This window comes from Staurois parvus, unplaced genomic scaffold (assembly GCF_062004578.1).
Source record: "Staurois parvus isolate SC_StPar_1 unplaced genomic scaffold, SC_StPar_1.0 ptg000290l, whole genome shotgun sequence".
NCBI lineage: Eukaryota > Metazoa > Chordata > Amphibia > Anura > Ranidae > Staurois > Staurois parvus.
The window spans coordinates 1021415-1043824 of record NW_028318086.1 but is presented as its reverse complement, the minus strand read 5'-3'; the positions used below and the strand labels follow the sequence as shown (position 1 = coordinate 1043824).

General features: G+C 45.3%; 1 protein-coding gene across 2 annotated transcripts in view; it reads right to left on the bottom strand.

Annotated features, from left to right (window-relative positions):
- PODXL2 (podocalyxin like 2) overlaps positions 1-21988 on the bottom strand; it is a 32273-nt gene extending 10285 nt beyond the window's left edge. The window contains exons 1-6 of one of the 2 annotated variants that reach the window (XM_089682451.1): positions 21912-21988; positions 21242-21381; positions 10450-10749; positions 5936-6474; positions 2796-2870; positions 68-224 (exon numbers count right to left, since the gene is read on the bottom strand). In XM_089682451.1, coding sequence (XP_089538577.1) covers positions 68-224; positions 2796-2870; positions 5936-6474; positions 10450-10749; positions 21242-21269 — 1099 coding nt within the window. In that variant the 5' untranslated portion in view covers positions 21270-21381; positions 21912-21988. Of the gene's footprint in view, positions 1-67; positions 225-2795; positions 2871-5935; positions 6475-10449; positions 10750-21241; positions 21382-21467; positions 21847-21911 lie in introns of those variants that run through there. The other variant, XM_089682450.1, reaches the window with a different exon arrangement.
- Between the last annotated feature and the right edge of the window lie 422 nt (positions 21989-22410).

Genomic DNA, 22410 nt, shown 5'->3' with positions numbered 1-22410 from the left:
TGCCCGGGGGCCCCATGAGTTGTCAGTCTGCCCCTGGTCTGGACGTGGTGGATGGAAGCTGACTTACGTTCCTCCTCTGTGACTGTCATTAGCAGGTGATTGTCATTCTCATTGGGCTTGCTTAGGAAGATCAGCCAGTCCCTCTGGGGTGGCTCTGCTTTCCAAGAGAGCGCTCCTTCCAAGAGAGAAAGCAGCTGTTGCCCCTTCCTCCGTCTGAACTCCTCCTGTAGAAGTAAGAAGAATCTCCAATCATAACAAAGGAAAAAAAGGTAGACAAGAATGTAAACTCTGGTTGCTGTCTATGCACCTTACCTCTCACCAGGGGCGTCCCTAGGGTTGGTGTCACCCGGTGCGGTAACACTTGGTGACACCCCCTCCGACGATCCCCGCAGAATGGATCGGATCTGTGGATTGAGCATAATGGATCGGAGTCCGATCCATTATCCTCCCCAATCCGCAGATCCCATCCATCCTGCGGGGATCGTCCGCATGCAACCTATACGGGGTGACACCGGACCCGCTCCACGAAAAGGTAAGTTGTAAAGAAAGCCGACGATCCCCGCAGAATGGATCGGATCTGCGGATTGAGCATAATGGATCGGAGTCCAATCCATTATGTTCCCCAATCCGCAGATCCCATCCATCTTGCGGGGATTGTCGGCATACAATTTATACGGGGTGACACCGGACCCGCTCCACGAAAAGGTAAGTTGAATAGAAAGCCAACGATTCCCGCAGGATGGATCGGATCTGTGGATTGAGCATAATTTATCGGAGTCCGATCCATTATCCTCCCTAATCCGCAGATCCCATCCATCCTGCAGGGATCGTCCGCATGCAGCCTATACGGGGTGACACCGGACCCGCTCCACGAAAAGGTAAGTTGTAAAGAAAGCCAATGATTCCCGCAGGATGGATCGGATCTGCGGATTGAGCATAATGGGTCCGAGTCCGATCAAGTATGCTCCCCAATCCGCATATCCCATCCATCCTGCGGGAATCGTCGGATTTCTTTACAACTTGGGATGGGATCTGTGGATTGGGGAGGATAATGGATCGGACTCCGATCCATTATGCTCAATCCGCAGATCCGAACCATCCTGCGGGGATCGCCCGCATGCAACTTATACGGGGTGACACCGGACCCGCTCCACGAAAAGGTAAGTTGTAAAGAAAGCCGACAATTCCCGCAGGATGGATACACTGAACACAGGATGTTCCTACCAAGCTTGTCACACATTGTAATGACCAATTCACACCTCAGACCTCTCCCACCCTTGGAAACAAAAGACCATTCACACCTCAAATTCCTCATGCGGACCCCCTGCCAGGTGGCCTTAATGACTCCCTCCAGTAGACACCTTTCCCACCCTTGGAAACAAAAGAAATGTTAATGAGCAACTCACACCTAAGCTAATCTCAACACATCCTGCTGTCTCTGCTTCTACTCTCTGTATTTCTCTGAAACAGTCTGAAATAGTTAATAATTTACCACTTTCCAGTGCATTCTGGGCATTTGGGAGGTTCTCCTGTGCTTATCTTTAAAAACCGCTTCTAAATGCAAACGCACATAAATGAGTTATGCAAACGCGGCTAAACAGATGTTTTTTAACCTACGTTTTCCAGCAGTGAGTTTCCATCATACAGACGTGTCCCGTGTACATGGGGCCTTAAAAACACGACCCAACCACCTAATTTCAACGCCTGTGTCAAAGATCCCCAATTCATTTTGAGTTGGTAACATTAGCTGTGTAAAGTCACGTTAAAAACCTGAATCTTTTTTAGCATTTTTGCATTAGCATTTAGCTGCGCTTTTCCTGTGTTTTTTTTTTGGGGGGGGGGTCAAAAAAAGTATAAAAATGCCGGTTTGCAGCATTTTACCAAAAAACGTTGATTACAGTCTATGTGTTACAGTCTATGTGTGCATGGCAGGGGCGGACTGACCATTTGGAAACTTGGGCACTGCCCGAGGGCCCGGGGTCAGTAGGGGGCCCCATGAGATGCCCCTGGTACCTTTTTCATAGGCTTTTTTGAGTTTGGGCAAGGACACAGGGGCCCCATGATCCCCTATTACCTGGGGGCCCCATGAGTTGTCAGTCCGCCCCTGGTGCATGGACACATAGGATAACATGTTGGGGGGTTTACTGACTGTAAAAAAAAACATCAAAAACCAAAAACAGCCGCTGTAAAAAGTCCCGTGTGCATGAGGATGAAGAGATCAACGAATTACGAGATCCAAAGAATGCAAAAAGAGGTAAACTAATGAAAAAAAATCTTTCTTTCTTTGGTTGTCTCACGGGGCGCAATCCAACCAACCCTCCAAAGGGCGGAGTACTCCATGAAGTTCCTATAGTCTTGAGGACAACGTATGGCCAGTGGTGCCTTCTTGGGTGAGATGTTGTACGGCAGCGAAAGAGTCGGCAGCTTGCAGAAAAGGTCACCGAACAGTTCCGCATTCCTCCCTCCCTCTACGGCTGTCTAATCCCCTCTGCTGTTTCTATGGCAACCCAGAGACCCTGGAGATGGTTAATAAGGACAGTTGTCATGGAGACTGGTACATCTCGGGGCAGGCTCCGGCCTGCACATCCAGCAGTGTAATTTGGGAAGGAAGGGGGCTACTGAGCCTGCCACGAAATCATGCCCTTGTCAGGTTGGGGTTTTGTTTTTTAAAAAGGAAAAGGTGGCGTTGCCTGTAGCAACCAACCAGATCCTGTCACCTTTCAAGGCCACAGCTCTGAAGTAAATATGTACTGCATGGTGTTGGTCAGTTCAGGTGGACCATTGTTGTTACTTACACAATCGATATCATCTGACATGTTAAGGATGATGTAATTTTTTCCTGCCAAATTTATCCAGTCTTTGCAGATTACCTGGAAATAGACAATTAATGTATCATGAGAAAGGAAGATACAAGAATTCTGAATTCAGAAGTATCGTATTGCAGGTTTACTGTTACAGTGAGGACAAAGTCTTTAGCATTCAACACGAGTCCCCCCCCGCTGGGCCCAATGGTTCCTCCCACTGGCCTCTATGTTCTGCAATGATGTAGGAGCCAGTAGAAGGAACCACTTCACAGGATGGGGGTGCAGAAATAGCTCTTTATTTTAGCATATGACAACCAACCCATCAATCTAAACCCAAAGGGTCTTTTCACATAGGCTTTCCAATCCACCTGCTCATTTTTCAGGAGATCCATAATAAGTTCAAGCTGGCAATTCTGTATAGTCCGTAAAATCCAAATCTTTATTGGCTAAATACTAAAACACACTGGGAACAAACTAATTTGGCTGTAATAGCCTGAGGAAGACTATTACAGCCGAAGCACGTTAATTTGTTACCAGTGTGTTTTTGTATGGACTGTAGAGCAGGGGTCTCCAAACTTTCTAAACAAAGGGCCAGTTTACTGTCCTTCAGACTTTAGGAGAGCTGGAATGTGACTGTTGGGAGTAGAAAAGGTCCTGAAGTCAGTGGGAATAGACAATGCCCCATCTTTGGTGTCAGTGGGAGGAATTGGACCCCATTGTTGGGGTCATTGGGAGGAATTAGACATCATCATTGGTGTCACTGGGCCCCATTGTTGGCGTCATTGGGAGGAATTGTGCACCATCATTGGGTGTCATTGGGAGGAATTTTACCACTTCATTGGTGTCCGTGGGTGAAATTATTCCCCATTGTTGGTATCAGTGGATGAAATAGTGCCCCGAGGGCCGGATAAAAGCAAGCAATGGGCCACAGTTTGGAGACCACTGATGTAGACAATAAAGATTTGGATTTTATGGACTACACTGAGTTGCCGGCTTGAACATTTTATGGACTTTTACACCCTCCTAACGCTTTGTTTTTCAGGGTTTGGCTTGGCTGCTCAGTTCCAGTGAAGGGAACTCTTAAAGTGGAGCTCCATCCAAAAGGGGAAGTTCCGCTTTCAGCCTTTGTCCCCCGCTCCCCATTAAGGATTGGCACCTTGGGAACACGGGGGTGCCCTAATTTGACAGGTACCCGCTCCCACTTCCGCTGCGATCGCCTAGTCGTCTCCCCCCTTCCTCCCCATAGTCTTCTGGGACACGTGACAGGTCCCAGAAGACTACAGGGCCATTCACAATGTGGGCACCCGGCTGTGAAGCCGCAAGCTGAAGATGCCGGTGCCAGGGAGAGAAGACGGCCGGTGAAACCAGCGGTGGTGAGGACAGCGCTGGACCGAGGGACAGGTAAGTGGCTGTATTTTAAAAGTCAGCAGGTACAGTTTTTGTAGCTGCTGACTTTTATTTTTTTTTTTTCAGGTGGAACTCCGCTTTAAGGCATCAGCATACCAAGACATTTAGGACAATTTCATGCTCCCAGCTTTTTGGGAAGAGTTTGGGGATAGCCCCTTCCTGTTCCAACATGACTGCAAACCAGTACACAAAGCAAGGTCCATAAAGACATGGATGAGCGAGTTTGGGTTAGAGGAACTTGACTGGCCTGCACAGAGTCCTGACCTCAACCCCATAGAACACCTTTGGGATGAATTAGAGCGGAGACTGCAAGCCATTCCTTCTCGCCAGACTTCAGTGCCTGACCTCACAAACATACTTCTGGAAGAATGGTCAAACATTCCCATGGACACACTCCTAAACCTCGTGGACAGCCTTCCCAGAAGACTTGAAACTGTTATAGCTGCAAAGGGTAGACCAACTCAATATTGAACCCTACGGACTAAGACTGGGATGACATTAAAGTTCATGTGCGTGTAAAGGCAAGTGTACAAATACTTTTGGAAATATAGTGTACATGTGGGCACTACCTGTCATGAAACTCTTGTGTAACTGGCCTTCTTGACCATCAAACTGTAGAGACCCCAGTAAAAACATCTACCTGACTGATACAATTACATGTTAAAATACACCTTCCCCTTCTCCACAGTATAACCAGCACCTCATCCTAATGGAGGAGCCAAGACTCCCAAGGCTTGACAACTTCTTGACTTGACTCTCAGTGGCATCACTGCTCCAGCACCTGTGGAACCTGCACTGGTTTTGCTGGTAGAAGTCAAGAAAAAGGCATCATTTTGCTGGAGGTTCTCTCACTAGCCTTTTAACTATGGTTAATGGGATTGTTCCTCAAAGGAATTTTTCACTTTCATAACTAAAGTGTAAAACTTCACCACTCCTGATGCACTATTGACCAATAAAGGTCTCTTCATTGGACTATCAGCAAACAGCTATTTGTTATGGCTTAAATGCATTACTACTTGTAGTTTTCAATGTGATACCATCCTGGCCTTTAATTGTTTTCCAAGATTGAATCTGACAATACAAAGCTGATTGGTTCTTGATGGCCAAGCAGCTTCGTGGTTGATTTGTGAAATACAGGAAACAGCTTAACAAGGGTTTAAGCGCAGAAGACCTCTATCCAACAGTATAATATAGCTCACATAGAGAAGTTTACCTCTTCCTTTATGAGTGTGGATAGTCCCTTTAAAGAGAACCTGCTACAGTTTGGTTTATGCAAGAATCTAAAGATTTAGTCTTTATTCATTTTTTACTGTGCAGATTTATGAAAAATTTACTACCATCTTTAGATTTGCTTAGGTTGTCTGAGGGTGACTCTTGGAGCTGAAGAATCAGAGGTGGGTGGTCCACTGCCTAGACCCATGCTTAGATTAAACATGGTCTTCCAGCTCCTATGTAACATAAACAATATAAAAAACAAAGCCCTGAAGTTAAGTACATCACCTTAGTCACAGGGCTCTGTTATGCACACTCAGGAGATGGTGCGTGTTCTCACCATAAGCTCAGACAGTTGGCAGAATAGCAGATGTTGGACTTCAGGGGACCTCTTGATTCTAAATCCCAGGTCTTATAGTAACCCTCAGACAAGGATGGTTCTCTTTGGTGTGATGCTCCTTTTATTCCTCTAAATTCAAACAAATAAAAAAAAAAAGCATTGGTATATATACCTGCTCTGTACTTGGTGAAAGCTGCATGGGGGCTGCAGCCTTTGTTGGATCAACTTCCCGTTGAGTGGAAAAGACTGGTGGAATATCGAACTTCTCTTTGCTTTTGGCAACAGACGAAGACTGGTTGACTAGCATACTTTCATTGCTCATGTGTCCAGGGGGGTGATGTCCTGCAGGATGACTCCGTGAATCTGCAGGAGGTCCAAGATGAAGTTCAGACTCTGACTTGTGACCGGCATGATGTCCTCTGGACCCAGAATGTTTTTTGTTCTTTCGAGGTGGCTTGACAGTTGGGTTGGAAAATGTGGATGTCATCTGGGGAGCTGTCCTCTCCTCCTGATCTGGAACTACAGCTGTTGTCTCATTATGTATGGGCTGTATGGGATCTTCCTCTGCTAGGACTTTAATGATTGGAGATACTTGTCTAGGAGTCTCGCTAGCCTCTGTGGGCCACCATGTTGTAGATGTTTCCAAATCTTTTTTAGGCCAAGTGCTCATTTCATCTTGGGTGACCTTGCTGTCTGTGGACGTGGGTTCAGCTATAACAATAATACAAAAATGTTTATTTTTTTTGTATATTTTCTTTTATTTTCATTGGGCAGCGGTGACCTACGTGATTCTCTATGTATATGTTTATTTTAATGGCTGATAATAAGTTCAATTAGCCTTATAGAGATTTGTCCTTAGACAAAGGAACAGTCAAGCGCAGTCACTGTGCATTACTACTAGCAGGAAGTAGTGCCTGCATAAGTGATGAGCAGTTATGGCTTTGTTCCTTTTTACCGTATAAAACAGATTTTTAAAACATTAAAACTCATTGAAAACTTTATTTTGACCACCTTCATGTATAAAAGCAAGAAAAAAAACTAAACGATCAATGACTTTCCTTAAGAATCCCTTAATGGATTATTGTTAAATTAGATCTAAGCTAATTTATTGAGGATTCAGCAGGATTTCTGGCTACCATGTGCCTTTCATACAAGCAACAAGCTGAGATTAGAAGCAGTCTCTTAAAGGGAGTGCTGCAAATCTCATTTGTTACCTGTATGAAAGACACCTGGTAGCCAGAAATCCTGCTGAATGATAGGGGATCAAATACTTATTTCCCTCATGAACATGCAAATCGGTGCATCATTTGTTAGACCTGCATTTCTTTTAAATTTTTTGTTACTATTCTGCCTCTCAGTGTTACAATACACCTACTAGGGGCAGACTGACCATTTGGAAACTCGGGCACTGCCCGAGGGCCCGGGGTCAGTAGGGGTCCCCATGAGATGCCCCTGGTACCTTTTTTTCATAGGCTTTTTTGAGTTTGGGCAAGGACAAAGGGGCCCAATGATCCCCTATTGCCCGGGGGCCCCATGAGTTGTCAGTCCACCCCTGACACCTACCATTCGATTTTTAGACTGATCATTTCTTTGTGAGTGGGCAAACATTCAAAATCAGCAGGGGATCAAATACTTATTTCCTTCACTGTATATCCCTGAAAATGGTTATACAGGAGTCCCAGAGTATGCTGAAGCTGCATTAGTCTGAATCATCACTGCAGAGGATTGCACACATTTCTGTAAATCTCTCCCTGCGGATTACCAATTACTATCTTCTGATGAATTACATTACGCTGGGTCCCCTGTGGGTTGTTTCGCTGGTCGTGTAAATCTTTCTGTGTACAGTTGTTAATTGACAGGAGTGTTTTAGATAATGAAGTTCCAATGTAGCAAGTAGTTTCCCTTCATTCTGCTCAGGGCATTATTTATTTATTTTATTAGTTATTTCAGGTACTTATATAGCGCCGTCAATTTACGCAGCACTTTACATATATTGTACATTCACATCAGTCCCTAACCCTCAAGGGGCGCACAATCTAAGGTCCCTAACTCACATTCATACATACACATACTAGGGCCAGTTTAGGCAGGATCCAATCAACCTAGCATGTCTTTGGAGCGTGGGAGGAAACTGGAGTACCCGGAGGAAACCCATGCAGGGACAGGGAGAACATGCAAACTCCAGGCAGGTGGTGCCATTGTTGGGATTTGAACCGGCGACCCTACTACTGCCAAGCGGAAGTGCTAACCATTTAGCCACTGTGCTGCACATTATTAACTATAAAAGCACTAGTGAGCCAATGCATGGGGCAATAAGGTTGGAAAGGGCAGAATATTTCAAATGAAGCCATGTCCCCTTTAACATCTTCTCATCCCACTATAGGACAAGCAGACATAGCCTACATGAGAGTGACAACTCTGCTGTGAATTCAGGAGCAGTGCAGCATCCTTGCCACAGCATTACAGGAAGCTGCATTAGGTGGACTTCACTGGCAGGATCAGAGCTGCTGTTAGACACCACGGGCCCCATACAGCTAACCTGACAGGGTCCCCCCAAAAGAAAAACAGTGTGCTATACTTCAGTTATGAATTAACACAGCAAATGATCAGTACTGATCACTCATTGTGTTCATTCAGGAAAGGAAGGGGCTGGTAAATAAGACATATTTACTGGAACTTTCCCCCACTCTCCATCCAGAAGGATCCTATTGTGAGCCTGCAGCTGCCGGGGGGAAGGAAAGGAGGGTAGCCGGCAGCACTGTGGGGGGGCCTAAAACATATGGTGCACAAGGAGGGTGATGAGGGGCATTTACTGGAACTGATCCCCTGTATGGCTCTCTCTGCAGCAGCTGAAAGCCAACAAGAGGGAGAGAAGTCAGCTTTCAGCTGCTGCAGAAAGAGCCATACAGGGGATCAGTTTCAGTAATAGCCCCCCCCCCCAACTCCTAAGGGGGGTAGTGCTACAGTTAGTTTGAACAAGACTGACCCTTTAAACCAACGTTTCTCAACCAAGGTTCTGTGGAACCCTGGGGTTCCTCCAAAGGTTTCTAAGGGTTCCTTGAGCAATGAGCAATTTTTTGACTCTCAGCTCCTGTAAGTAACCAATGACACCAATAGTCTCTTTAGAGATCTGTAAGTGGGAGATTCTTCCCACTGACCACCAATCTAAGGAATATTCTTCCCACTGACCACCAATGTAAAGAATATTCTTCCCACTGACCACCAATGTAAGGAATATTCTTCCCACTGACCACCAATGTAAGGAATATTCTTCCCACTGACCACCAATGTAAGGAATATTCTTCCCACTGACCACCAATGTAAGGAGCATTCTTCCCACTGACCACTAATGTAAGAAATATTCTTCCCACTGACCACGAATGTAAGGGACATTCTTCCCACTGACCACCAATGTAAGGAGCATTCTTCCCACTGACCACCAATGTAAGAAATATTTTTCCCACTGACCACCAATGTAAGGAATATTCTTTCCACTGACCACCAATGTAAGGAATATTCTTCCCACTGACCCCTTCTTTTACATACCATGAGTTGAGGATATGGTAATTATAGGTGAGCAAGTAATACCTGAAAGGTTCTACCTTGTTAACCACTTCCCGTCTGGCCATTGTATATAAACGGCCGGATGGTGGCAATGCAGGGTCGGGTGGTCGTTTATAAAAGGCCTCCCCGCCCCCTGCTTGTGCTCCCTGGGAGCAAAAAGCACCGCGATCCGGTGCCCGCTGTGTCCTCCGTACATAGTGGAACACTGATTGCTATATGGGACCTCTGTGCGAGGTCCCAATCATGTGATCACTGATTGGCCAATCAGTGATCACATGCAGAGTAGTAAGCAAGATGTCACTTCTGACATCATTGCTTACTACGTGTGAAACCTGTGAATGATCACAGAGGTCACATAGTACAAGGCTATTCACAACAACCTTGTACCATGTGACAAGCTGTGACCAATCACAGCTCACACAGTATTTCTCAATGGCTGCAAGAATGCAGCCAGAGAGAAGGAGAAATGATTGCTTTTACAGCCTGTATGGGTGTAAAAGCAATCAGTGTAAAAAAAAATCTTCATCACCCCCCACAAGTAGTACAGTGTCACCATGGTGACACTGTACTGCTAGGGTGACAGTATGTAAAAAAAAACAAAAAAAAACAAATAATAATATAAAAAAATAAAATAAAAATGTAAAAAAATGTTTTAAAAATTTTAATTTTTGGTTATAAACTAATTTTTTTTTACTAAAAAGATAACTGAATACATTTTGGACAAGATTTATGATGACATATTATTTATTTGCAACATTTTATAAGAAAAACACTTTTTTTCAAAATTTTTGGACATTTTCATTTATATAGCAAAAAAAAATAAAACTCCCAGTGGTGAATAAATACCACCAAAATAAAGCTTTATCTGTCTAAAAAAAATGCTAAAAAATTCATATGGGTACAGTATTGCATGACCGCGCAATTGTCATTCAAAGTGTGATAGCGCTGAAAGCTGAAAATTGGCCTGGGCAGGAAGGAGGTAAAAGTGTCCGGACTTGAAGGGGTTAAAAAGGTTGAGACAGCCCGCTTTGAAGAGAAACTCTAAAATTCAGTGAGGGTCATGCCTGCCAAGATCCTTGATGAACCTGTGGGGAAACAACTGGCCTGAACAAAGTTACTCACCTGTTTGTGACCCGCCATCATCGTTGGTTCCATTCACTCTTCTCGTATCATCATCCCAGAAATGTTTGGGGGATTGGAAGATGGAGATCTCCTCTGTCTCCTGGCTGGAAAAGCCAGACCCTTGAGGCGTGTGGAGCAAGTCATGGTGGACGTCGGTTTCTGAGTACCTATCACTGGCATGTTCTGTAGAATCCAAGGTCTCTAGAGTGGACAAGGATGAGGGGAGGTCCACCAGTGAGGTGGAGGAGAGTCCTTCAGAACTGGGCTCCTCACAGTTCACCAGGAGGAATGGGACGAGTCCTATGGAAGAAAACAAGAGGCTAGTGAGAAAACCACAACTACAATCATGGAAGACTGTATAGGGCCCTGTACACTAAAGGTACCTCCTAGTTGTTGTGGAAATCCACTGCGTATTAACAAAAAGCTGTCCCCATGCTCCTGTTGTTCAGAGAGCTACCTGGGGATCTGAATATGCCAACTTTACTTGCAGCGCTACTTGCTGCTGAATTTGGGTACTGCAGTTGCTGCAGTAAACAATAACAATGCACCATATACAATACCATTGCACAGCAGGTAAGTATAACATTTTTTTCACATTTTTTTTTTTTTTTTTTATAATGCATTTGCAATAACTTTTAAAATCACCTACAATAACCACTGATACAAGAGGATGATTTTCTACTGACCACCAATATAAGGATTACATGTACATTCATCACTAATGTCAGCACACATCAAACTTTTCTATACCTGCATTTCTATTTTCTCATTATTACAAATGTTTTTGATAACAAAGATCCCAATAAGTGTATATTAATTAGTTTGTGTGAAAGGTATAGCATCTACAGATGATGGTATATATACTGGAATTTACACAGCTGTGACGCTATACTGGCAATGGTGGTGAACAGTGACTTATAGTGGGGCTGTGATAGTGTGGCGGGCAATCTGATGCTAACAAACCCTCGTTAGGAGGTACACTAACTGACTATGACATCAATAGTGACGCTAATAGAGTGATCAGATATAATACTGTACACTGTATTATTGACACTAGAGGGGAAGTGGTTAAAGTATAACAAAAGGCAAAACTTTTTTTTATGTTTTAGAGTGGAGATGGATTAGATCACCTGTCAGGTTTTTATTGCTGTCTGTGCCCCCGTTAGGTAGATTGACCCTCTCTATTTGTCCTTTTTACCCTTATCATTAAAGGTGAAAGTAAAAGAAAATCCCACATTTTGGGTTGTCCCTGGAAAAGTAATAGAGGGGAAATCTTAAAATGGGGACTCTAGGTCTGGTGACCTGGGGGCGAAGGGATTCCCTTAATTTTTCCTCTCACTTCCTGTTTGACTATGGGACAGGAAGTGAAGGGAAATCTCCCCAATGGGAAAAAAAAAATCTCCCTTGCTCTATCCAAAATTAAAAAAAGTTTTGCCTGTAGTTCTACTTTAACCCCTTCCCGCCGGCGCCTCCTGGCCCTTTAAGAGTTTCAGAAGCCGGGACGGGCGGGGTTTAGGGATCATGTGACCGCCGTCACGCGTCATCATGGTGGTCACATGATCGGGAAAGTTCCCGACCGAAAGAACAGACCGGGACCTTTCCGTGAGTACCGGACATGTGTGCTGGGAGCGTGCAGGGTGTGCACTCTCAGCACATGTTTTTTGTTAATTGCACACAAATGTGCGGCCGCTCGGCGTCTAGGCCCAGACGACGGGAGGCCGCACATTTGTGTGCTGCCGGTGTGAAGAGGTTAACATCAAGGGGCAATCAAGGTTAACTGTGTGCCTAACAAGTGTATTGTGTATAATATGTGTTGCTTTTACTAATAGATCTGACTGCTTTTTCTCCCTGCTTTGCAAGGAGAAGAAACAGCCAGATCGTTGATCTACATACAGAGCTCTGTGTGTATATAAACTGTGATTGGCTACAGCCGATCAGCAGGTCTCAGCCATAAATCATTGGCTGGGACCTGCTGACAAAATACCAATGTAGCCAGTGGCAGCATGGGTTAGCATGCGCACGGCCCAAACCCTGAACATGTACGTGATCCAGGCTGCCCGTGCCACCCGCAGTAAATGTACTGTGGGTAGGAGAGAATCAGTAATTCAGTTACAATATGCATTGTGTACCACTTGTATATATGATACAAAAGTGGAGTTACCCTTTAAGGATAACGATGACAGTTCTGGAACTTGCACTTGAAAAATAAGTCCGCAGCTCTTCTGCATTTATCCTGAGAGTGTCCTTTAAAAGCAGGTAGCTTGGGGTGATTGTGCATACTTGTTTTACCCTTTTATGTGGTTCTAAAGCCTAAACATTTTTTACCTTTAATGCATTTCCTAATGGGTTAAAAATGTTTAGGTAGCAGTATCACCCCTTCACGCCCTTTACGTCCTCACCTGATCCAGCTCTGTACCTGTCTGTAGTCTCTCCCCTCTCACCACTCTCCCAGACTTTGCTGAGGTAATGGGAGCCATTGGCTCTCACTGCTATCAATCAAGTCCAGGCAGCGCAGCTCAGGAGAGGGCCTGCGTGTATGCCCCCCATAACAAGTGGCTTGTTATGGAGAAGCACCTAGAGAAGGAGGAGCTGATAACACCAGCTTGGGACCCCAGAGGAGGAGATCCAGGGCTGGTCTGTGCAATTCTGAAATTCTGCTCAGATTGTAGGAAGTCGGAGCAGAAGTGGGAGCTGGTACCTATAAAAACTAGGTTCCTGCCCCCTACCCCCCAAAAAAAATTTAATGTGCCAAAAGTAAAAGCGGGGGGTGGGAGGAAGAACAATGTAACTTCCCCTTTCCGGTGAAGTTTTGGTTTAAAGTGTATCTAAAGCCAAAACTGCTTCTTGTTTTAGATCAGTGGTTCTCAGCTTTCCTAATGCCGCGACCCTTTAATACAGTTCCTCATGTTGTGGTGACCCCCAACCATAAAATTATTTTCGTTGCTACTTCATAACTGTAATTTTGCAGTGGGAGGAGTAATGCCACATCATTGGTGTCAGTGAGAGGAGTAGTGTCCCATCGTTGGTATCAGTGGGAGGAATAGTGTCCCATCGTTGGTGTCAGTGAGAGGAGTAGTGTCCCATCGTTGGTATCAGTGGGAGGAATAGTGTTCCATCGTTTGTATCAGTGGGAGGAATAGTGCCCCATCATTGGTGTCAGTGGGAGGAATAGTGCCACATTGTTGGTGTCAGTGGGAGGAATAGTGCCCCATCATTGGTGTCCGTGTGGGAGGAATAGTGCCCTATCATTGGTGTAAGTGGGGGGGGGAATAGTGCCCCATCATTGATACTAGTATGGGGGGGAATTGTGCCCCATCATTGGTGTCAGTGGGGGGGATAGTGCCCCATCGTTGGTGTCAGTGGGGGGAGGAATAGTTCCCCATCGTTGGTGTCAGTGGGGGGGGAAGTAAATAGTGCCCCATCATTGGTGTCAGTGGGAGGAATAGTGCCCCATCATTCGTATTAGTGACACCAATGATGGGGCACTATTCCTCCCACTGACACCAATGATACTTACCTTGCTGACTCCTGCTCCAGCCTGGGCTCGCTCCCTCCCTCTCCCATCTACAGCCAGCATACCTGGCTGCAGCAGCACCATCTGCACGCTACAGACACTTACCTGTCAGCTGTCTTCCTTCTCCGGCAGCTCCCTCGCTTGATCTTCTTTGATCTTCGTGCTGCTGCTTGGCTCCTCCTCCTAGCTGGTGATTGGCCGCCTGTGTGCCTCTCCTGAGCTACTGTTCCGGCGGCCAATCACTGGTGAGGAGGCGGAGCTGTTGAGTGATCCCGGGGATGTGGCCAGATGACAGGGGCGGCATGTCATCCCGCATCCACATCGCGGTCCAGGGAAATGTGGACGTATCTGCATGTGGGCGGACCCGCCTGGAGACTGATAGAGGAGCGGTGTCTCGGTTCCTAAGACCATCGGAAATATGTGTTTTCCGATGGTCTTAGAAGACCCCTGTGAAAGGGCTGTTCGACCCCCAAAGGGGTCGCGACCCACAGGTTGAGAACCGCTGTTTTAGATAGATTGGTGAGGGGTTATAACAGCGGTCAGATTTTAATCGATATCCCACTGGAGAAATTCATCCTTTTTTTAATTACATTGGTAACCATTGTCACCTAAATTGAAATAAGATCTAAAAATATTAGGTTGTTGCTAGAAAAGGAATAGAGAAGTTTTCTAATGAGTACACTTGTTCCAGAGACAACTAGGGAGGGGATTTCTTCACTTTGGAGAGGTTTTTCTATTCCCTTTTCTGTTTACAGGACAAGAAATTAAGAGAAATGCCCACAGTAGGGACCGAATGATTAAAAAAAAACTGACAAGGGTTCTAACCATCCCTTATGATGGCCAAAATGAAAAATAAATGTTTTGACTTTATATATACTTGAGGAATATTAAAATCCATAAGGTATGTGTGTGTGGTTCATCAGCCCTAGACTGGCCATTAAGCAACTCTGGCAGATGCCAGAATAATTAGTTTAAAGTAGAACTCCATGTCATTTTTTTTCCCCATGCAGTGGGGCTGTGCCCGCACTGCATGGTAAAACTACTTGTTTGGTCCAGCTGTTTAGGGAAGAGCCCAGCTGTTTAGGGAAGAGACACTTACCCTGTCCTCTGATCCTTCAAAAAATTGCGCTCCCCGGCGTCTAGCGGTGGACTGTTCCTGCTGTCCTCACACCCAGAGCTAGTCTGTGGCCGTGATGATTATTATTATTACACAGTATTTATATAGCGCCAAAGGGTTTGCTCAGCGCTCTACAATAGCAAGGGAGACAATACATGAGACAAAACAGTAACAATACAATACACGAGGGGTTCAAGGGCCCTGCTCTTTCAAGCTCACAATCTAGGAGGGAGGGGAAGTGGTACAGGAGGAAGTGGCTGTGGGGGATGGAGTGGTGGGAGAAGTGGAGGAGATCGGTTGTTAGGTGAGGGTGGGGTAGGATTCCCTGAAGAGATGGGTTTTCAGGGTGCGCCTGAAGGTGAGGAGGGTAGGTGACAGTCTGATGGATTGGGGTAGGGAGTTTAAGAGGATGGGGGAAGTCCTGGAGAAGTCCTGCAGTCAGGCGTGGGAGGAGGAGACCAGGGTGCTAGAGAGTAGGAGGTCCTGTGAGGAGCGAAGGGCACGGGTAGGGTGGTATTTGGGAATCAGGTCAGTTAGGTAGTTTGGGGCAGGGTTGTGAATGGCTTTGTAGGTCAGAGTTAGTAATTTGAATTTGATGCGTTGGGCAATCGGGAGCCAGTGAAGGGATTGGCAGAGGGGGTTGGCAGATGTGGAGGGGTTGGTGAGGTGGATGAGTCTAGCCGCTGAGTTCCGGTGATGATGTCAGGAACAGTCTATTCACAAGACTGTTAGTGTGCAGGGGGGGCAGAAGCTGCAGGGCCGAGGATTGGCAGTAAGTATGTCTTCACTGTTATCACCCCTAGACAAAAATGAGTAGTTAGCCCATAGAGTGCGGGTAAAGCCCCACTGCATGGTTCAAAAAATGTTTTGCCTGGATTTCTGCTTTAACTAAAGTGACATTAGCTGACATGTTCTTGATTTGGCCATTTCAGGGAAGGCCAGAAAGTATCATCAGTCCAGCATAACCACTCTTGGCATGTAAAGCGATCAGTCATGTCTGATCGTCCCTTATCTCTCTTGATATCCCTAAGCCCATCCAGCACTTACTCCATGCACCTCCTCCTTCATAGCCTAACCAAAAATGCTTGCGCGGTCCTTGTGTTCCTGCTTAGTGGAAGATGTAATTCAGGTGGATCATTCCAGGACAACGGCCTGTTTCCAGAGGTCTGAAGTCAGTATGATTGTAAGTCGCGGTGGGTTTATCAGTATCATACAGGCATGTTCTAACTAAAATAGCACAGCTGTCCTAATCTTCTAACCAGGGGCGGACTGACCATTTGGAAACTCGGGCATTGCCCGAGGGCCCGGGGTCAGTAGGGGGCCCCATGAGATGCCCCTGGTACCTTTTTCATAGGCTTTTTTTGAGTTTGGGCAAGGACACAGGGGCCCCATGATCCCCTATTGTCCGGGGGCCCCATGAGTTGTCAGTCCGCCCCTGCTTCTAACACTGCATTGAATGAGTTCATATGTGCCAGTGCTGCTTTTTATTCCCAAACATTAACAACTTAAGACCTATCTCACTGCTCTTGGTTACCTCCAAACTTCTAAAATGCCTAGTGTACAACCATCTGAGCTTCTATCTCACTTAAAACAGCCTTCTTAATACCTTAGAGTTTGGATTTTGCCTTCAACACTCCACAGAAACTGCCCTATTAAAACTAACAATCACTAACAAATTACTAGTAACTAAAACCAATGGCTGCTACTGCCTTCTGGTACCTTTAATACAGTTGACCACCCACTTCTCCTCAAAAAACTCAACTCCCTTGCCCTCCAAGACTTTGCTCTTCCCTGGTTCTCCTCCTACCTGTCTAAAAACTCATTCACTACCACCTACAACTTTATCTCCTTCTATCCTCTTCCTCTTTCCATAGAGGTCCCCCCAAGGCTCTGTCCTTGGACCCCTTCTATTCGTCTACATCTCCTTACCAGTTAATGACCTCCCGTGACTTCCAAAACCTATCTCTATGCTGAAAAAAAACAAATCTATCTGTCTACTCTTTAGCTTGCTCATTCAGTCTCCTCATGCATTACTAATTTATGGACTGACATATTAGTCTGGATGTCACAGCACTTCCTAATACTAAATCTTTCTAAAACCGAGCTTCTCCCCTGACATTTTCTTCTTTTTTTTTTTAATATCAGAAATATGTTTATTGAAAAGCGTTTTTCAAACATTTCCAGAACAAGCAATGAGCAATTTGTCACCCGGATCACATACAAACTAAAACCCATCTGTAAGTCTGAACATGTCCTATTACACAAAAAATGCAGAACTGATATTAGACCAAACATTTATCATACCATAAAGAACGCCCATGTCGACTCACAAAGTACAGCTAGATAACCTTCCAGACATATGATGCAGTATATGTCAGGGGTGTTTGTTATCCTATAGAAGTCTATCCAATACTAGGTCAAGTGGGCTCAAGCTTAGCCGGGGTGTCCAACCAGGGACCCCAGAGGGTCTTATATTTTCAGGAGCAACCCCTGTGTTGGTATATATATTTCTCTAATATAAGAGAGACCCTCATACATTGCAACCATTCCTTCAGGGTAGGGGGAGTCTGATGAGTTACAGTGCCTTAGGAGAACCCTCTGTGCCTGGAATAGGGCTGTAGCCACTGCTTCTCTAGTGTAGACAGACAGGCCATCTAGGATTCCTAATATGCATTGATTGGGTTCAAGTGGAATACAGAGTACATACAATTCCCTCAGAGTAAATATGCAGTTTGGGGCATCTCCATAGAAAGACTTTTTCTTCAAGATCAATAATACAACTATCAGTCTCTCTCCACATGCCAAGAAGCCAGATGTAACCCTGAACTTTGACTTCCCCTTTTAACCCCACATCCAATCACTGTCCAAATCTTGCTGCCTTCACCTCCATAATGTTTCCAAAAAGGCTCCTTCTTAACCAGCACGCTACTAATACACTTCCTTGTTATCTCTTGCCCAACGAACAAAATTCCAAATACTAACAACAAACAAAGCCATCCACAACTCTGCCCTGAGCTACATCACCAACCTCATTTCGCTCCTCCCAAAACCTCCAACTCCAGCCATTCTCAACCAGGGATCTGTAGAACCCTAGGGTTCCTCCCGAGGTTGCTAGGAGTTCCTTGAGCTGTGGTTGATTGACCCCTCATCTTATGGTGCCTGCATAATTTCAGGACCAACACCACTTGGGAAAGCTAGCGGCATAACACCAAATACCTTTTTAACTGTCTGTGAGGGTGGCATTTTGATCACCACTGTAAGGAGGTGTGCTTCCTATCGGCCACCAATCTAAGGGGCATTTTCTCCACTGACCTTCAACATAGGGGACATTTTTCCCACTGGTTCTGACTGATTAACTTTAGCTGGGGTTCCCAAGATTATTTCAAGGGTTCCTCTGGAGTAAAAATGCTGTCCTACTCACTCTCGTTACCTGCTTAGAGTGGTTTTCTCTTTCACCTCCAGGACTTCTCCAGAGCCTCTCCCCTCTTTTGGTCTTTTGGAACTCCATACTCCAATATGTACAGCCATTTCCTACTCTGTCCGCCTTTTAAAAATTCATCTGTTCAGAGAAGCCGAACTTACGTCAGCCAACAACTAAACTTTTATTTTCCTGATTAACTCACCCCCTCACAGTTTTTAGGTTTTGTATCACTTGATGCTCTTTTTTTAGATTGGAAGCTCTCATGAATAGGGCCCTCCTAACCCTCTTATTTTGTATAGTAGCTGTACTGTCTCCCTTTAAATTGAAAAACACTGTGCAAACTGTTGGCGCTATATTAATCCTGTAATATAGTAATAATATATGGGCAGCTCAATAAAACTGGCCATAGGAGTCCAGCTTCGAATTCTGGTCCCTGAGTTTTCCATAGGTTCAGGAATATCATGCTGGGTCTTGTAGTTCAACAGTAGAAGTGGCACCATAAGTTTGCCCAATTCACTGTACGCAACCTAGGAGGGGCCTGGGTATGCCACTACTCGGTTTTTCAGGCTGTGTGTTCCATTCGGGTTGCGTAACAGTAGACAGCGTGCCAGTGTCACGTACCAACATGGCTAAATTAATTATGTGATCCTCAGGGGCCTGTTTAGCATGATGAATGTGTCACAGCCACGGCAAGGCTGTAATCTAATTACAGACGAAAGAGCTACTGAGAGAGAGGGACCTGTGCCAAGTCTCCAATAAAACCTACATGCTGCTTGTCAAAGAAGCTTGCAGTCTATAGCATGTGTACAACAGGCTTTTCAATGAGGCAATGCCCACACACTGCTTGTCTAGAAGGCTTGCAATTTACAGCAAATGTACAACTGTGCCTACACACTGTTACTCAGAAATCTTGCAATCTAAGGCAAGTGTAAAATGATGCGTTCAGTGAGCCCCTACCTACACACTGCTTGTCCAAAAAGCTTGCAATCTATGATGTGTAAAACAGAAATAGTCAATGAGGCCGTGCCTACATATTACTCATTTAGAAGGCTTGCAATCTACAGCAGGAGTACAATTAGGTTACTCATTGAGGCAGTGCCTACCTATTGCTTGTCTGGAAGGCTTGCAATCTACAGCAGGTGTACAATTGGATTACTCAATGAGGCAGGGCCTACCTATTGCTCGTCTAGAAGGCTTGAAATCTACACCAGGTGTACAACTGGATTACTTAGTGAGGCAGGGCCTACCTATTGCTTGTCTGGAAGGCTTGCAATCTACAGCAGGTGTACAATTAGGTTACTCAATGAGGCAGTCCCTACCTACTGCTCGTCTAGAAGGCTTGTAATCTACAGCAGATGTACAATTAGGTTACTCAATGAGGCAGTCCCTACCTACTGCTCGTCTAGAAGGCTTGCAATCTACAGCAGATGTACAATTAGGTTACTCAATGAGGCAGTCCCTACCTACTGCTCGTCTAGAAGGCTTGCAATCTACAGCAGGTGTACAATTAGGTTACTCAATGAGGCAGTCCCTACCTACTGCTCGTCTAGAAGGCTTGCAATCTACAGCAGATGTACAATTAGGTTACTCAATGAGGCAGTCCCTACCTACTGCTCGTCTAGAAGGCTTGCAATCTACAGCAGGTGTACAATTAGGTTACTCAATGAGGCAGTCCCTACCTACTGCTCATCTAGAAGGCTTGCAATCTGCAGCAGGTGTACAACTGGATTACGCATGAGTCAGTGACTACATATTGCTTGCTTGAAGGGCTTGCAATCTACAGCAGGAATACAATTGGATTAGTCAGTGAGACAGTGCCTACCTATAGCTTGTCTAGAAGGCTTGCAATCTATAACAGGAATACAATTGGATTACTCAATGAGGCAGTGCCTATCTATTGCTCGTCTAAAAGGCTTGCAATCTACAGCTGGTCTACAACTGCATTACGCATGAGTCAGTGACTACATATTGCTTGCTTGAAGGGCTTGCAATCTACAGCAGGAATACAATTGGATTACTCAGTGAGGCAGTACCTACCTATTGCTCATCTAGAAGTCTTGCAATCTACAGCAGGAATACAATTGGATTACTCAGTGAGGCAGTGCCTACCTATTGCTTGTCTGGAAGGCTTGCAATCTACAGCAGGTGTACAACTGGATTAAGCATGAGTCAGTGACTACATATTGCTTGTGTGAAAAGCAATCTACAGCAAGTATACAACCAACGTATTCAATGAAATAGTGCTTTTACAACACTCGCCCAAAAAGCTAGCAATCATCAGCATGTTTACAACATATTTAATAAAAACGGCATTACAGTGACAAAGGATGACATTCAAGTGTTCAGGAATCTTTCACTGATTTGCCGACAAGACCCGGAGACTCATTTGGTTACTATAGGTAGCGTCACTTTGAAAATCACTATTGTCGAAGGGTATTATCATTCACACCGGTTCTCGTTTTTGCCTGTAAGCAGGTGCAGCAGCACAGGCCTGTTCTCTGTATCGGTGCCCAAGGTGCCATTGGAAGCTCAGAGACATGCCCACCCTTCCTGAAGCCGCATGAATTTTTAAAATAGTATGTGGCTGTCAGACACATTGCACTGCGACAAAAACCTGGTGCCATACTGCCAATGGGCAACTTGTATCTACCCAGCTGATGAGGAACTATGGGTCTCGGTGTGCCCTCGTCAGCTGCCGGCAGAATGATAATGTAAAAATGAGCAGATAAGAAGGACTCACCCAACACAAGGTGCCAAGCTTGCAGCATGTTGATGTCAATGTGTGACCACCCTTAGATCAGCGGGCATCTCCCTCTCCCAGGAACGGATGTTCGGCGCCGGACACCAACGTCCTCTCGTTCTTTATTATACCAAGGCTTTCTGCAGGGTGATAGCAAAGGACACAAGGTGGTGAAGGAGCAATGCAGTACCCTTCTGGAAATCCTTACACCCAATGCACTACTCACCTTTAAGGCGCAGTCACTGATTTAGCAGCCAGCGCCAGTCTACAGCAAGGCAGTGCTGGAATGAGGACTGGCATGGCAAAGCGATCGAGCAGCAGAAAATGCTCCTGATCTGGTGAGGGGTTCTAGCTCGGCAATCAGTTGGCTAGCAGTCAGCTCCGATGATATTGATCCAAGATCAGCCTGCAAGGATACAGATTCCTTGGCCGCCGTGCATCAAGAGCGCAGAGAATGGGCACGATTAAGCTGGACAGCTTGGTCTAGGAGATCCGAGGCTATGCTAAGACCCCATCAACCATTCTTGGTCCGTATTGTGTCCACCCACCCTGAGCTGTTTGCTTTATCCCCCCCCTCCTCCTCCCACAGCTGAGAGCCTGGAAGGTCCCCTGAGCACAGGATTCTCTCTGTCTGGTCCCTTGGATGTATAGAAGACATTCACTGACTCACCTCCTCCCTGCGGGGCTGGTGCAGTGGCTGTCTGCAGATCTTCCTCAATGCCTCATGGTCCTACTGCCCGCTGCTGCTTTTGCACCCACCACCTGTTAAAGGGAAACAAAGATCTTTATCTATTTTTTTTTTTTTTTAATATAGTAAATTCAATTGCTATAATCTCATAGAAGCTGTAAAATATCATGTATTTCTAAAAGATGTTTTCAATCTTTTGTAATCTGTGGCTTTCATTAAAGTGTATGTAAACCGTCACCTTGTAAAACAACCTAATCAATTTAAAATAGAAATGAAAGACAAAACATTTGTGTATAGATGTATAAAACATTATAAATATATTTTTTCCAAATTTTTATTAAGTGATCATATAACCTCTGTTCTCCGCTGCATAAGAGCTGAGAGAGGAGAAACAGCAGGACACTGATCTTCCCAGTGAATGGCTGTATGGGGGGGGGGTGTCAAGTCTGATCATTGGAGAGAAGACTAGAGTACTGACCAT